Below are 17866 nucleotides of genomic sequence, written 5' to 3' on the forward strand. Positions count from 1 at the left end.
GCAACCAAAGGGCATGGGGTTGCTGTTGTTGGCATCCATTTGACTCAAGACACAAGGGAGTGCGCCTCCAGGGGGTGAAGTCAAACCACTGAGTTAGCAGTACTGAAGTACCTGGGGTGCAAGGCTGGTCCTGTGTTGCCCAGACGACAAGACCCCCTTCTTGGCCTCATGGGTGTAGTCCAAAGGAAAGCACAGCAGTATATTTGGCACCAGCTTGGGTGCAGGAGTTGCTGGAAGGAGGTGTACAAGGCGCCATCCAACCATCTTAGGGACTCCACTCTGGATTTGTGTAGGGTTTACTCCTTAGCCTTTTCTTCTCCCAAAGATATCCCACATGGCAGAGGAAGTTTAGGATCAAAGTTTACCTTCTCCTAGAAGGGCTAGCTTCCCAGGTTGAGGAGCCCCATCTGCCCCTCACTTCCCTCTACAGCACATGCAAAAACCACCCTCACTGACCACTGGACCCAGTATTGGTCTCGTCCACTCAATCACCTCAATATTCTTGGTGTTCCAACAGCTGCTATAATTATAAATACTGATTACTCTGAAAAAGGGTAATCTGCCACTATATGTAAATATATATATTTAATAATATCCTTCCTTATCTAACAGAACATGTGGATGAGATCTTTTCCGTATTACACAATGCAGGTAGCCATTCAAAGTCTTCCATTAAGGAACAATTAGCAAAAGTGAGGAGAAGAAACCCTTATCTTTTGATTTCTATGACAACGGCAGAAAGAAACTCTATTAGATTTATCATAATTATCCCTTTAAAAACCAGCCTTTTCCACCCCTGGAACTAGTTCTGCAGACAATGGGATTCAAAGGTAAATGATTCCAATTAACAGGGATGCCAGTGAATGATAATGTTACAGATAGAATTACCAAAAAATAAAATTCAACACATCAAAGTAATATATTTAATAGAGAGACAATAGGCTGGGCAGCCTCCACCGGAACATACTACAGTATTTACAAGGCAACTCTTGTTATCTGCCACTGAAAGGGGATATAAACAAAAAGAGCAAAGCATGGCTGTGAGTCAAATGCAGCACAGCACATCCTCTCTTGTTCCATTCCTTCTACATTCCATGCGCTTCTTATAGGACACATATTCAAGATCATCTAACAGGGATCAGTTACCCTTTGACCACTCTGTCCTATTCACACCCGCTGTCTCTCTCTCCAAGAGTTAATTCCACTCACTCGCCCACACGATCCATGCATGCTATGTGGAGTCCAATTTGCAGTACAGCAGTTTCATATAAAACAAGCAGTGTCAAGACAGGTAAGACATGCGAGATGCCAGAACCACATTCATAGCCAACTATCCCTTATACAGTGGTACCTCAGGTTAAGTACTTAATTCGTTCTGGAGGTCTGTTCTTAACCTGAAACTGTTCTTAACCTGAAGCACCACTTTAGCTAATAGGGCCTCCCACTGCCAGAGCACGATTTCTGTTCTCATCCTGAAGAAAAGTTCTTAATCTGAGGTACTATTTCTGGGTTAGCGAAGTGTGTAACCTGAAGCGTATTTAACCTGAAGCGTATGTAATCCGAGGTACCACTGAATCCCGCTTTAGGTGGCTCTTGTATGTGGTAACTCTCAAGAAGTGCTGGATATCCACTCCTGTGCTGACAGAACTCTCAGAATATGCAGATGTGATTCTGCAACATCATTTAAGAAGTTTCCTTAATTTTTCATTAAATCAGCACCTAAGCCTGACAAATAACATGATGATAGCTCCCTTCCCCTATTGTTAAAATCCCTATCCAGCCACCTTGTTGGGTGCTTCTCATTGTGTTTGACAAGAATAATTGCTGATTTGGTCATCTGCTATTGAATTTTTACTATCTGAATTTCTAAAACTGCACCTTCATCCAAAAGTGGATTTCAGAGTAGTAGTAACAACACTTGCAGAAGTAAATGTAAAATTATCCATTTAAACTCTATTTTAAAAAAACCAAGGAAACCAGATTTTTAACTCAGCCCCAGCCATGTATGCACATATAATCTATTTATTATCTCTGATAATTTATATCTCCATGCTGTAAATAGCTATAAAATTCAGAAGGCCAGTAGCTCAAATAATCAGACCACATCTGGAGGGCACCAGGTTAGGGGGAAACTAGTATATAGCACACCAATCTACTAAGCTAGACAGGCCTGCTGTCTATCCCAGCAAGGCTATGTTTATGCTGCTGCCCACATACCAATTGTCCTTGAGTTCTGCAAAACAGGAATTAAAGTTCACAGAAGAATTGCAATGGTGATAACCAAGCTGACTTAAAAAAAATTCACAGGCCAGATTAGCATTGTGAGGGAGTAACACTACACTTATATACGAAGCGTATTTCATCTGGCAAACTTACAACAAACAAACTCAAGCCCCAGCAATTTTGTTTTGATGGCAGGATTTTTTTTCCAGGCACTTATGTCAGCTTTGGACAAAACAGCACAATACAGGTCAAAGTCACTAGCAGGAATGCAGAAGGCAATAAATATTCTCAAAACAGCTCGCCTAAGCTGAAATCCACTTTCATTGGAGAAAGTGAACTCTATTAGTAAAACTCAAAAAGAAAAGGGGGGGAAAACCCTCTTTTTCTTGCAGAACTTCTCATTGCATCTTGTAGAAAACAAAGGTTAAAAATACATTTTTCAAAGGTGTTCTTTCTTCACACTCCCCAATTAAAAACTGCAAACAAGGGTCACATTTTGGTCTAAATATTTCCACACAAGGTCTCTTTTTTCCCTTCCTGTCCTTCCCTCAGAAATACGTGGCCTACAGGCTAGAATTTCATAACATGCTGGCAAGCCACTGGGAAGAGCTGAAAGATACTGTTGTCTGGCCTGCTCATTATTAAAAGCATGATTCTGCCCACCACCCTGCTCCTCTATTATGAATATCTGAAAGCTACCAAATGTTAACATTCCCACCCTGACTCTCCCTCACACCCACTCTCTGCCATAAGCAACCGCAGAAATGCAACGGCTTTACAGCTCAGGTCAATGAAATCCAATGAAGGGGGACTGGAACAACATTAACCCCACTTGCTTGCCTTTCCCTCTCCCAGAGATACTTGTTTTTCTGGCAATAACAGTGTACCTGCAGAAAATATCTAGATATTGGGTGACATAGACCTAGCAAAGCAACAGACAAGTCAAAGCCAACATCATCATCAGAAAAAGGATTAGGGAACACAGAATTCAAATCAAAACCACAGAAAACTAGCAGCAGTCTGGTTCAAAACTGCAGGTGCTGCCGAATGCGGTGGGTGGCCCAGCTTTTGGCTCCCAGTACCTTACTAAGCTATGTTCAAGGTGTATAAAGCCATAAACAGCTTAGCACCAGGTTACCTGAAGGACCGCCATGTCACTTAGACACCAGCCAGACCGCGGCCATCATCTAGAGAAGCCCTCCTGATTGTCCTGCAGTCATCCAATATTTGTTTAGTTTCTACGCAAGCTAATGTTTTTGGTGTAGTGGTGCCAATACACTGTTGCCATTGAAAGCAGACAAGCACCTACAATTTTGATATTTCCTCACCTGTTTGTGAGGCATTTTCAGAGAAATACAGTGGTACCTCAGGTTACATACGCTTCAGGTTACACACTCCGCTAACCCAGAAATAGTGCTTCAGGTTAAGAACTTTGCTTCAGGATAAGAACAGAAATCAGGCTCCGGCAGCAGGAGGCCCCATTAGCTAAAGTGGTGCTTCAGGTTAAGAACAGTTTCAGGTTAAGAACGGACCTCCGGAACGAATTAAGTACTTAACCCGAGGTACCACTGCAATTTAGTTCCGTGATGGTCATCTGTTCTGCATTTTATGATTTTATAAAGCTTTAACGCTCTTACTGTTTTGCCATTAGATAGATAGATAGATGGGGGGGAGAGAAAAGAGAGAGGGAGGGAGAGGGAGTTGGCAGTTTAGAAATACTCTTATGAATAAATAAAATTAAGTGGGCGAACATTAGATATTTTTGTACCTAAGGCAAAAAAGCTATCAAAATGACAGGACTTCCATACCCAGTAGGGTGCCCACTTGAGAATCTGTTACCCAAACCATAATTTTCATGCGAAAGCTAGCCCTGCACTTCTCTACAGGAAATAAAGTCAGCTAGGAGAGGAGAGGTCTTCAGTAGGAAGGGCCGCTCCTGTACACTAGCTGCCCTACTCCATGGCTCTCACTTCCTTCTCCCCCCCTCCCCCTTTCCCAAATATTTGACAGGTTAAGGGAACTGAATGAAACAAATGAAGTACCTTTGCGCAAATCTACCTACATTAACATCAAAATGCATCCCAAATAAGGTTTTAAGTTTTCTTGTCGCAAAATTTGATGCAGCTTTGCTCATTATACCTTTAAAAGCTTGCCGTGGAAAAATGTAGGTCAGGAGCCCCTGCAGAAGACACCGCAAATGCAAATCACACTGGCACATCTGTGCTAAATTCAGACACACAAAAAACAAAAAAGCTGTGCTAACATCTTCAGAGAGGTGTTACTTTAGAGGCCTGTACAGTGACACACAGCTAAGCAGCACAAATGCGGAGAAGGTTAAGGCTGGCAGCGAACTTCTCACCTACCTAACCTCTGTCTCCCCCATGCAAAGATTTACTCATGCCACAAAAGTGGGGAAAGTGAAAATAACTTAAGTCAACAAGGCAAACCTTGACTTTCTAACCTGATTATTGACAATCATTATTTTTTTACTCCTTAAAATATTCATATATAAACAAAAGCAACACAGCCCATAGCGGCTGTATTGCTTGGTCATATTAACATATCTGACCCACAAACTACTGAGCATTAGTGGTATCACACCTGTTGGTTTTATATCAGGAGGGACTAGAGAAAATCTGATTTACCCCATTACACAGACTTTCACTGGTCAATCTCCAAAGTCTCTTCTGATTGTTCCGACAATTTTTAATTCCCAGGGCAAAATACCTAAATGTATCTATTTCACGTTAACAGTTATGCTTCCCTCCCATGCCATTCAACACATTTATGTGTTTTATATTCTGTAACTTGGTTTCCCCCCCTTGTTAGCAGACCTTAAATAAATTACATTTATTTATATTACAACTGTTGGCAAAAGGGGTTAAAAGACTTTTGAGACTGGAGTCCAGTTGAAGGGCAACTGAAATAGTGGGCCTTTGCCATGTCCTGTTAGATTGTGATACTTTGGAATAAGGAGAGTGCTATAAAAGAGAGCATCCATTCAAACTTACACAACAAACAAGTCCTATGCAGCTGTCAACATTGATTCCACCTTCCTTCCTAGGTCTCATCAAGTTCATAGATCATATAGCTTGCTTTAGCGGAAGAACACGTTAACACTGTCCATTTCACATCATCATCAAGCTAATTCCATGTTTCCTTTCCTCCACTGAACTTCAACAGAACATGAAGCATGCTTCAGAAAGCATGTCTGCTTCTTAAAGCAGCTGAATGATGATTGCTACATACGAGTAATTTTAACAGACACCCCACTTTAAACTAAGTTTAAGCCATCTGTTCCACCCCTCAATTATACAAAGCAAAATAAACCTCCAGCAATGCCCCGTAACAAACAATGCAGATGTCAATCTGCTTCTGTCTGTATTTACGTTCTCCGCCAACCCCCACCGTTCATGGGGCATTAGTAGCATCTCGTGTTGCAGAGAACAAATTCATCATCAGAATCCAGAATGGGGGGACGGGGACAGAGAGGGAAGAGCATTTGTTATTACTATTTATCCACTTGATCCTCTCTGTCCCGTGTCCCAGATCCTCTCTGCATTCCTACATTACCAAAGTATGATGAGATGAGGCCACAAGGGAGTGAGAAACATGGATGTGAGAGCCATCTTGGGGAACGGCACATAGCTTATGCACAACTATAGCACAGTATAGCCAGCTGCATCGGTAGGTGCAGGCACAGAACAGCCCTGACCCAACTGTGGTGTGGTTAAGGGAGAACGTAGTGTGAAAAAAGAAAGGGTGCATGTTACTAAGGTGAAAGTGATGGTAAAGGGCAAGCAAAGACTGGCATGAGGGTATGAGGGGGCAAGCTAAAGAAAATGACAGAGCCTGAGAACAACCAGAATACTTTCAGAGAAGGCCAGAGAGGAAAGGAGTTAATTAGGATTGCCATAACCAAAGTCTTTTTATCCCAGGTCTCTACAGATATATCCAAAGAACCAAAATAATAAGGAGCATGTAAGAAGGGGGAAAGATATGATTTGGAGAAAATGCTGTTATGTAGATTTATATGTATGTGATATTTTTAAAGGTGTGGCTCTAGAAATGAATTCAGTAGAACTATAAATTTCAGAGTGCTTTCTCTTCTCTTCTGCATTTGTCCTCGCAACCACCCTCTGTGTGATAGGCTACAATTATTCCAAGGAATTTGAAATAATTCTCCTAGCTCTGTTTTATCATCAGCTGTTGCTTTTCATTTCCTGCCAGTCTCTTTCAAACAGTATCTGTCTAATGCACTCTTTCCTGCCAGCTTAATCAGAAGTGTTGAATTAAGAGCACAGTTGTACCTTGGTTGTCGAACGGAACCTGTTCCGGAACTCGGTTCGACTTCCAAAACGTTCGGAAACCAAAGTGCGGCTTCTGATTAGCCGCAGGAAGCCAATTGGAACCCATGTCGGACATTCAGTTTGGCGTTTGGGAGCCAAAACGTTTGACTCGCAAGGAGTTTGGGGTCTAAGATACGACTGTAGTTTATAGTGATACACTTCTAAGGACCGCTTCACAAGGTAATTTGGGGCAGCTAAAATGCATAGGGGGACGCAGGTGGCGCTGTGGGTTAAAGCCTCAGCGCCTAGGACTTGCCGATCGAAAGGTTGGCGGTTCGAATCCCTGCGGCGGGGTGCACTCCCGCTGCTCGGTCCCAGCACCTGCCAACCTAGCAGTTCGAAAGCACCTCCGGGTGCAAGTAGATAAATAGGGACCGCTTACCAGCGGGAAGGTAAACGGCGTTTCCGTGTGCGGCTCTGGCTCCGGACAGCGCTGGCCCCTGGCCTCTTAAGTGAGATGGGCGCACAACCCCAGAGTCTGTCAAGACTGGCCCGTACGGGCAGGGGTACCTTTACCTTTACCTTTAAAATGCATAGGTTGTATCCAATGAAGCCATCCAATTTGAGTAAAGACTTCTGGTTGTGCAACAGAACTTCCCTTCCCTCTCCTCTCCTCTCCTCTCCTGCCACAGTCCCTGTAAATCTGCCTTGGTAGAGAACAGGCGGAAGTACTGCTGTGCAAATGGAAGTCCTTGCACAAATGGAACAATTTTGTTTTCTACAACACCACTATTTTAATTTTGCATCATTTAGTTTAACACAGAATCCAGATATTAGTCAGCATTAACCCTCCTCCGCTTCAGATATTCCTTACACTCTCTGTCACCGTCACAGATTAGGATAAACATGGAGAGATGTCTATGGCTACCTCTCTTCAGCCTTCACGATTGAACATCCTCAAAAGATTTTCTCAACTCGAGAGAGGAGAGCCCCAGTTTCCAATTTATGATAGAAGAAAGGGGCTACTTATAATGTTCTTTGTTATCAGAATATCTTTTAACTATGATACCATCTCTAAATCATGCTCCCTTCATAATGACTATTTAAGGCTTCACTGAAATTACCCACATGTGAACTATTTGCTAACAACTGTAGCACTTGCCACCAGGAGTTAGATAACCAAGAAGTTATATATAGGGCCCATATGGCAGTGACCAATACTTAAAGATCCACATCCTGTTATCTCTCCACTGAGGTAACAATGAACAACCACCAGCCCCAAAGTTACACTTTTTTCCACCTGTTATATTCTTTCTGAACTACTCTTGGGCTTATGATGTAACTGGTTAGCTCCATGTTGAAAGCCATTCACAGCAGCTTTCCCCATGTCCACTTTCTCTCCAGATAACACTAGACTACAACCCCACCATGTAATAACACCAGGAAAAGGACCGCAGCAAGTTATTCTGCACATTGTGGAAGGGGGTGGGGTGAGAGAGTGTGACACAGGGCTGATGTTCCTGTATTTCTTGCATTATTAAATTATGCCCTCATGCATAGGCTCTTTCCAAGGCGACTTTCCTACAAGTATTGCTGTTTGTTGCAACAGGGTAACTCTAAAGGAGCTTGAAAATCCAGTAGATATTCACCATTACAAGCAAGGACCCTGATCCAACCCAGTAATGAAGATCCTGTTTTTATTTCCATCAGTAAAAAGTGTGGGGGGGGGGGTATTTTTCTTTTTAATTTATTTTGAGTTCTGCAGTGTGGGCTGTATACATTTTCAGAAACGAAACGCCACAAAACTACAAACTTGCTGTTACATTGGCTACAGATCACCAAGAAATGCACGGGATCAAGAGGATTTGCAAGCTGTAAAGCGAAGAGTGATGTCTCTGTTCCATAACTGTTGACAGAAGCCTGTGTGAACGAACCAGCCAGAGTTGAAGCAAAATTTGACCTTAGCAATCCCATCTCTGCACATCAGTCTTACCTTATAATTGCTGGAATTTACCCACGAGGTAGCAAGGCCATCAACCATTTTATCCAGCATGGTCTGATCATGTTCCAGATCGGCAGATTTCTGTTTATCTGAGAAATAGTCTATCAGTTCCTGGCCAACCTGAAGTCTCTTCCCAACATCCTTCTGCAGAACCTGGACCAAGCAACCCTCCATGGTGGGCTCCATGTTGTGCTAGGAAAACAGCACAGCCAGTGGAGAAGCTAGAGGGCAGCAGGTTTGAAAAGTCCTGCTGCAGATGTCTCCTCTAGGTCGCCTCTTTGTTCGATGAAGGTTACCAAGGGCCTGGATTTCAAAGACGTGATTCTGGGAATGGCAACAATGCACCATGTGTGTCTGAAGAGCAGCTGGCAGGTTATTAAAAGTTCAATTCAAAATAACTAGTAATAGATAAATAAAGCTGGGAGCGGACCAGCCGTGCTGTATGACCAGGTCTGTGATGCTTCTCTGTTCAGCAGTCCATCCTGAAAGAAAATTTTAAAAGAGGGAAAGGTTAGAGGCAAACTAGGAAGAAAGCAAACAGCCAAACAGCAGAAAGTCCCAGCTGAGATACTTAAAAGCTGTCATGTCGTGTGTGTGTTTTTTTAAAAAAGTAGTAATTTATCTATCTGTTCCCTTGCAACCATTCCTTGCAACTATTCTCATGTCTTACACAGCACTGCAGTCTGCCCCAAAGAAGAAAAAGGAGCTAATCCTGTTATACGGGGCATCAACTGCTAAGGAAAAAAACCCACGTAGACAAACAAAAAAGAAACCCACATTTTGTTCATCAACAAAAATGCAGTCAACAAATTATAATATGGATTTCTGGCTGTCAACTGTATGGAGAGACGGATACTTTGCCATGGGTGCTGTCTGCTGAAATCAGACACGACCAAAAGAAAGAGAAAAAACGCTTGAGAAAGAACCACAGAAGCAGTCGCCTCCTGTTCTGTCTGTGCGTGCATCAGATACACAGAGCAAGTGACAGCAAGGTTTTGCATATTGGTGATAGCACAGGGCAAGTCTGGATGACTCCCTGAAGCCAGCTTCATGTTTTTAGCAGCTACTTTGAGAAATATACTGCACTGTCAGGAGTTTCAACATTCAGTCCTCCAGAATGCTACCCATATTCTGGCCTCTGCATCCCAATAAAATTATTCATGTAAGAATTACCACAACATAACTTCTATGTTTGAATGCACTAACTGTGCAGCCTTGTACAGGGTTACTCAGAAGTGTACCCCGCAGATTTCAATGGGACTTATTCCCAGGTTAGTATGTATACCAGGAACGGGGAGCCTGTGTTCCTTCAGATGCTGTTGGACTCTTTAGTCCCTTCAGCTCCAGCCAGCATGGCCAACAGTCAGGGATGATGGGAGATGGAGTCTAGCAATGACAGGGGCCAGAGGTTCCCTCTCCTTGGTGTATACAGCTGCAGCCTTAAAACTGCTACCAAAGATAGTGGTCATGCATATTGCCAAAATGTCCTAAGAAATCTGGTATCTGCAAGGTCTCCACTGATGCCAGATGGAGGTTCATTATACAGTGGTACCTCGGGTTACAGATGCTTCAGGTTACAGACTCTGCTAACCCAGAAATAGTACCTCGAGTTAAGAACTTTGCTTCAGGATGAGAACAGAAATCGTGCTCCGGCAGCGCAACAGCAGCGGGAGACCCCATTAGCTAAAGTGGTGCTTCAGGTTAAGAACAGTTTCAAGTTAAGAAAGGACCTCTGGAACGTATTAAGTACTTAACCCGAGGTACCACTGTATATATTTTAGGTGCCAGGCAAAAATGTTCCTCTTCAACCAGGCCTTTAAAATGTGTCTGTGGGAAGGGGTGATTATTGTTTTGCTGTTTTATTTTAATTATTTACTTGTTTTTATGCTGTATTTTATTCTGTGAACTGCCCTGGGACCTTAGGGTGAATGGCAGGTAATTAATATATTATTATAAATTATAAGCATGACTATTATTATTATTATTATGCATCCGTTTCTAACGAGGCCTTGTATTAAAGCATCAGCCCGGCAGGTATAGGGAAAAGGAATTCCATGCAAGCAAGTGAACAGGTTGGTTGAAGCAAGGCAGAGCGCTTCATTCCTTCTCTTCCCCTAACACAGAAATGCAGTCCCTCCTCCAAGTGTCAGTATCTTCAAAAACTTCTGTGTTTTCAAACAGGACTTTTAAAGAGAGGCAGAGGAAGCACATACTGCAAGCTCCCCCCCCCCCTGACAATGCTGCCAACTCTTCTGTATCACTTTACCAGCAGCTGCAGGCTCTATGTTCCCTTCCCCCTCCATAATGAAATGAATCTTTGCTCACACATATTCCAATACAGTACACACACACACACACACACCCTCCATTAATTCTGGCAGACACACAATCCTCGCTTCACCACCACAACCCCCACAGCCCTTCAACTTCAGTCTCCCATGTGGCCTTGCTTATGCGGCTAGAAAAGTACCACTTGCATGGTTTAAAAAAATAATAATGGGGGGGGGGGTCTCCACATCCTAAAAGCTATTATTTGCAGGTGCCTTTTAACGTAAAGAAAAATAAGCTGTCTAATGTTAACATCTGAAGCTCCTGGATGTATAGAAAGTAGGGCATACTTGAAGGAAAACAGGTCAAGCTCAGTTCAAAAGAGAAGGGCGGCCGGCGGGGGGGGGGCGTTAATCAGACAGCTGTAAAGCACATCTCTTGCCAAGTAAACAATCAGGGCAAACCTACAGGCATCACCCGGTACAAAAACAATACAGTACAATAATACATCCTAATTGACTTTTATCTGAAGAGCAGAGTGTCAGCAAAGTGTCTTTCCTCACAGACTGTATTTCTAGGTCATCATTGCTGCAGTTCTCTTTTCCCTTTTTTTATATAAAGAGCCCCGACCGTCAGAGAAATGACAAAACTCCTCCAGCAGTCATGGCCTGTATGTTGTCTATTCAAAACAGCCTGCCCTGCCCTGGTGAGTTCCAAATGTGTTGGGACTATACCTCTTGTCATCTCTGACCATTGGCCATGCTGGCTAGAGCTGGTGGGAGCTGCAGTCCAAAGTATCTGGAACGCACCAGATTCGGGAAGGTTTGACTTAAAGATAATGTATACCCTTCTCCATTGCCTCACTAAAAAGACTGTTTCTTTAAATAATACCGACTCTGCACAAACGTCCCTCGCTGAATCCTAAGACACAAAACGAAGTCCCAGAGCACTAGACAAGTGGGCAAAAACATCAAAATGGTGGTGGATAAGTGTATCAGTACTCCACACAGGGATGATGCAGATGTTACTTGTGGGTTATAAGAGTTCGAGATATGTACTGTAACTTGAAGGGTAAAGGGCTTTCTTATTAGAAAAAATGAGGCTCATAACACAGTCATTAGGCCAGCCATCACTAACATGGTGCCCTCCAGAAAATCTGGACTACAACTCCCATCAGCCCCAGCCAGTCTCACTCACTGTATTAAGGTTGTACAGCAGGCTTAGATAAAACTTTAAAGTTCAACGCAGCCACCCTTATCTAGATATTAACACTATGGGTCAGGGATGGATAACTTGTTAAACTCCAGCTGCTGTTAAACTCCAAGTCCCATCAGCCCTAGCCAGCAGGTCCAATTGTTAAGGATGATGGGAGCTGGAGTCGAATATCATATGGAGAAGACACAGGTTCCCCACCCCTGTCATAGACAAAATCATCTAACTACACACACACACAACTGAGAGAGAGGCAGAGAGACAGGAATCTGCACAATATTGACTTAAGTAGTCATTTATTGCAGGCTGCAAGATCAGCTATGGCACATTTCTGGAAGAATCCTTTAAATGCTAATCTTACCTACTGGTACAGATGGTTTGGGAAACAGCAATAATGGAAGAACAGACATTAAAAAATGTGAGTCATAGGAGGTCAAAGCACAGAAGACTAATTTATTAGTACATGATATGATTTGGTGACATAAACTAATGTGAGAGAGCATGCTCGATGCCAGATGCGGGCAAATCAACGGATGTGGATGATATAGACTTTTATAGAGGATCCCTTTGTTGATTTTGTGTTATGTTAGGTATACTGAGAGGACCACCCTATTACTTTTAACAGAAAGAGGGTCATTTTGTTAGTATCATATTGGCTTGTCAGCGCATTATGTATTTTACTCTGGACCGTACTTTATGGACTTTACATGGCATGCCTATTATTATTCACTGAGTTTAAAGTACCTATAATTATTTTAGTTGCTTTTGAAGACGGTTTACTGCCAAATGGCAGTGCTTTTGTAATTATATATAACCAATAAAAAACTGTTGTTGTTTTAAAAAGACAACAGTCAACTGCACAACTATAAATAAACAAAAAGAACATCTCGAAGCCTACTGTCAACAGCTGGACCTCAAATATCTTAACCATTAATTTTGGCCTGCACCTTACATTATGAGGCTGTCCTGTGTATTACATCATCCAACTACCTGGATCCCTTTGATAGTCACCAGACCACAAACAAGAGCTTCGTGTCAAGGAAGAAACTGCCCCGGGAGCTATCCCTTCATTTCTCACAAGAACGTATGTTCAGGATGGTTGGGCCAATGTGAGGAAACCACCCCAATATCTATATCCACTGCTTCCGGAGAACAACTGGGCTGGTTTTCACATCCTTCCTATCCCTTTATGACTTTGTACCGAGTTAGCTGGAGGCTGCATGAATCCAGTGATTTGTTAGCTGAACACAGCAGTGTTTGTCTTCCTGAGAATTCAAACTGTGGAAAGAACCTTAAGAATACCAAAGTAGATTATAGGAGTAGGTTTTAAGTGGCTGTGGCACAACCTATAACAGAGGAACCTCTTGAAGCAGAGAATGCTTGCAGGTGGGGTGGGGGGGAGATGACCTGATGCAGAGAAATGCTATATCCCAGGGGTTGTCAACATTGTGCCCTGCAGATGTTGCCAGACTAGGTAATTCCTTCTCATTGGCTATGCTTGCTGGGGCTAATGGGAGCCGGGAATACACCATGTTGGCTACCCCTTGCCAATCAGATTTTGTCAGATTTTCAAGAGTCAGCCATGACACTCTGCCAATGGGTTATGCAATACTTCTGCAAAGATTCCCCCAAGAAGCAGGGGCAGGAGCTGGGGGACAATACTGGGTACTGTTCTGCATTTGTCCTTTAAAGCCTTACTGTGGACATCTAGGCCTAAAGCATCCTTGATTAATAAGAGCTCTTTGAAGAGCTCTCCAAGTAAGGCTGCTTGGGACCGTTTCAGTGACTCTAGCCAAAGGAGGTTCAACTAGAATCTCTCATTGTTTAGGACAGGACTGGAGTACAACCCTTGTATTGAGCTCATTAGGCCAATGGCCTTCCAGCTTCAATTATTTTCTTTCGCCTATTCTGTTTACACAATAGCTTTTGTATCTGAGGACTCTTTCCAGGGGTACATTAAGTCTGAAATTTTGTCAACAAGAAACAGCAGTTCCAAGAAAGAAAGAGGGGGTGGGAAAGGTAGGAAGAAATAACTGCCTTAAATTTTATGGCAAGGTGCCATACTATTTTTTTGGGGGGGGGGGAGAAATCTAACATACCATGCTAGTTGTATTGCCGGGGGGGGGGGTTCCAATGCTTCTTCCTTTTTTACACTGAGCAGGGGTGGCTAACCATTTTTTGGCCCAATAGCAAAAAGCCTTCGCCAACTCTCTAGGGGCTGCAGGACAGCAATGGGTACAGTCAAAAGTGGACATGACCACCCACATTCTCACATGATACTCAAAGATCTCTCTCTATTCCCTGATCATCAATTAATAAATCTCATGACTGGAGAGGGAGCAATCTGGATCCCCATCAGAGTGCTGAGCTGGGAGGCTGAGACCTCTCCCCCCCACCCCAGGACTTTGTCCATTTTCTTTCATTCTTTAAAAATACTACAGTTCCCATGATTCTTTGGGGGAAGCTGTGGGAAGTAATCCACTGGGAGCAGTCAAATACAACATTCCTTGTTTTGCTAGAGTGGACATGCAAGGGAATGTTTGGTCCAGCCAGTTGAACTTCCTGTTACACCTGTGGTCTGGAGCATCCTTCCTTGCATGTGACTGGTAGGTGGGCGTGACCTTTCCAGACCTGGTAAAAGGCCAAGTCATGCAGCCACCTCCCTCTCTTTGATCTTCTCTTTCATCCTGCGAACTTCCTGATTCACGTGGTCTGTACTGATTCACCCCAGGTTATCTCCCATATGGGCTAAACCTGTTTGTACATTTTTGTAACTTTAAGCCTAAAGCCTGCCTTCAGGGATCACACTGTGCTCTGCCTGATCATGAGTAAAACTACTTTTTGTTACTTATGAATAAGACTGTTGTGTCTTTATTCTTTAAAGGAGGGGGTCAAAGGGGTCTTACCAGGAATAACAGAACATATCTCAATCTGGGCAAGCCAGGTTGAACTGTTTATTGTCTTAAGAGGCTCACACAAGTCTGCAACCAGTTTTCTGCTACGTAAAGGGGGAATGCACTCTGCTAAGTGAAGAAACGTGCTAGCGCAAGTTAGGAAAGATATTAATAATCAATATATCAACATTCCCACAGAAGCAATGACAGTTTAAAGTGCTATGATACTGCTTTAAATGTATAATGCAGATGGGCCCTATTACTAAACAGGTCACCATCAAAGATGCTCAGTGTCCATGGGCTTTTCTACCACTGGCACCCGTCCCCCACTTGCTCACGATCGACTCATACGTGACGGCGTATACGCACAGCACCGGGAAATCAATCAATTCTAACCTGAAATGGAGGGAGAGAGCTGGAAAGTCCTTGTGGCTCGCAAGGAGTCCCTCCCCAGAGCCTAAAGAGGGCATCAGTGAGCCAAAAGTTCAGAAACAAAGACTTCAAGGGCTCAAAAAATGGCGCACAGGAGCTCTCGCTGCTATCAAGCTAGCCTCCTCAATATACAGTTGTTGGGCAGAAAGCTGTATGTACTGCAACAGGCTCCCCACTCACACGTGCTTCACTTATGCACTTGGAGGCCCAGAACATAACCCCCACGTAAGTGGGGAATCAACGATATTTGGGAAGGAGCTGAGCTGGGCACTATGTCCCTCAAAGAAGCACATGCACCACCCATTGCTGCACCCAATCAGTTTAATAATATTTTCACAGCAACAATAAGCAGACCGAGGAACGTAACTACAGTTGTACCTCGGGTTAAGAACTTAATTCGTTCTGAAGGTCTGTTCTTAACCTGAAACAGTTCTTAACCTGAAGCACCACTTTAGCTAATGGGGCCTCCCGCTGCCGCCGTGCTGCTGCTGCGTGATTTCTGTTCTCATCCTGAAGCAAAGTTCTTAACCTGAGGTACCATTTCTGGGTTAGCGGAGTCTGTAACCTGAAGCGCATGTAACCTGAGGTACCACTGTATTATACATAATGGTTTTGGAGGTGGTGTGTTTTTTGTTTTTTCTACAAATCCTCCATAATGACCCCCCCCCAAAAAAAAATCTGAGAAGCAAACAAGAAAGACCAGAAGTTCAAGGACTGTAGTGCACACTTAATAGCCCCAAGGGTAGCACTGATAAAGGTATAATTAGCTGCTTGGTGCATAGGCTTCCTGGACCAAAGCACAGAGAATAGCAGGGAAAGCATCAAACCACTCAAAAAAGAAAGAAAGAAAAAGAACTCAGCATGCACATGCAAAAGTCCTTTCCCCATGGCGACCCCAGCTGTGACCTTGGGTAAAACAAGCATCAAGGTTGGTTGGCAGGCTCTTCTATTTAGAATGTCAAACTTCATAGAGAATAGGATCAAACCAGGTTTGCCAAGAGCTTCAATCCCCAAAAACATTTGCCTGCCAAAAAATGGAAACAAGGATTGGAAGCACAGACCTTCCTACCTAACACTTTTCTCTGAAATAACTTGCACTTAAAAACCGCGATATGAGCCCTAAGCCAGATGGACTATTATTGGACACACCGTGTCACAGTTTGTGAGGAAAGTCTCTCTCTCTCTCAGCAGCAGCAGCAACAACAACAAACAACAACCAGATTATTGTGGCACTACAAGGTACCGCAGGAGTCTTTGTTGTTTTTACTGCGGCGCAGGCAAATTGGTGGAAAACCCGCTCCACCCATGCATGAATTTGGCTGGTTACAGAGCTGGGTGGAGAATGCTTCTTGACATGCAGTAATCCCTTAAAAACAGTACCCTTGCAGTACTTTCAATACTCAATAGATTTATTGTGGCACGCTTTTGTGAGGGTGCGGTGGGATTATATATAAATAAATAAATCCCCATTTTATTGGATGCACAGAGTGTTCTACATGATACAGTGAGCACATTCCTGGACTTTTTTTTTCTTTTAAAAAAGTATTTTCTACTCTGCCATTCCTTGGAAAAGCTTTTCCAGAGTGGGTTATAATAAAATCATGAAATATATACATATAGTAAACAGCTACCCCATTGAAATCAGCAGCACTCACTGTTTTTCGAACCTCACTTGGTTTAAAACACAGACCCCACAACCCGTTTTCTTGTATATCTGCCCACTTCATGTATTTGATGATGTGGCAAAAGCTTACGCAACAATGAATATACTAGCCCAGTAGTTCCTAATTAGCCAAGTACTGTGAACCCCCTGTTTTTTAAAAGCTAAGCTATGGACCCCTCCCCCACTTTTGAAATTGTTGGTATCTCTATGGTAGTTTTCGTTGTGCGAATGGTACACCCTGGGGTCTGTGGATGGCCAACTGGGAACCACCATACCAGCCTTAAGAGGCCCAACTTGCGGTTTTTCCAACAACAGGCCAACCAACACAGCTGCCCCTTCTGGAAGGAACATTTTAGGACAAGGCTGGAGAACCTGTGGCCCTACAGTTGTTGCCGCACTCCAACTCCCAGGCCCAGGCCCCCTGTTTTTCTGGCCATGCCAGCCCATCTCAAGGAACCTGGGTTCACCAACCCTGTAATAAGCGATTGCAAATCAGAGACAGAGAATTTTGTAGCAAGAACAAAACCCAAAAAATATGTGACTTGCGATCTCAAGTTTAGCAATTCATATGAAGCAGTATGAATTAGAACCAGACAAATAACTTAGCCTCCCCCCCCCCAGAAAAGTCTATTGCAATTAAAACAATATTTCTCCATTTTCCATTGCTCCCTATTGTTCTCTCCTCAGCTCCACTCACTACTTCCTGACCTGCAGAAGAGAGGCATGTTGAAGTCGGGCACCTGTGTGCAATGTAAAATGGTACAGATCCCACCCATAAACTTCAGATACGTCCAGGTTTTTCTTCCCAGCCATTTGATTTAAGCAACGGACTGTGTGCTCCAGGGGGCAGAGTTCAGGACACAGGAGTCAGGTTCCAATATCT

General features: G+C 43.4%; 1 protein-coding gene across 7 annotated transcripts in view; it reads right to left on the reverse strand.

Moving 5' to 3' along the window:
• The window catches only part of CLASP1 (cytoplasmic linker associated protein 1), a 158389-nt gene that overhangs the window by 125937 nt on the left and 14586 nt on the right, over positions 1-17866 (reverse strand). For all 7 annotated transcript variants that reach the window (XM_081924670.1, XM_081924673.1, XM_081924672.1 and 4 more), the window contains exon 2: positions 8506-8996. In XM_081924670.1, the coding sequence (XP_081780796.1) occupies positions 8506-8700 (195 nt within the window). In that variant the 5' untranslated portion in view covers positions 8701-8996. The remainder of the gene's footprint in view (positions 1-8505; positions 8997-17866) is intronic.

Source organism: Podarcis melisellensis, assembly GCF_964234715.1.
Source record: "Podarcis melisellensis genome assembly, chromosome: 1".
NCBI lineage: Eukaryota > Metazoa > Chordata > Lepidosauria > Squamata > Lacertidae > Podarcis > Podarcis melisellensis.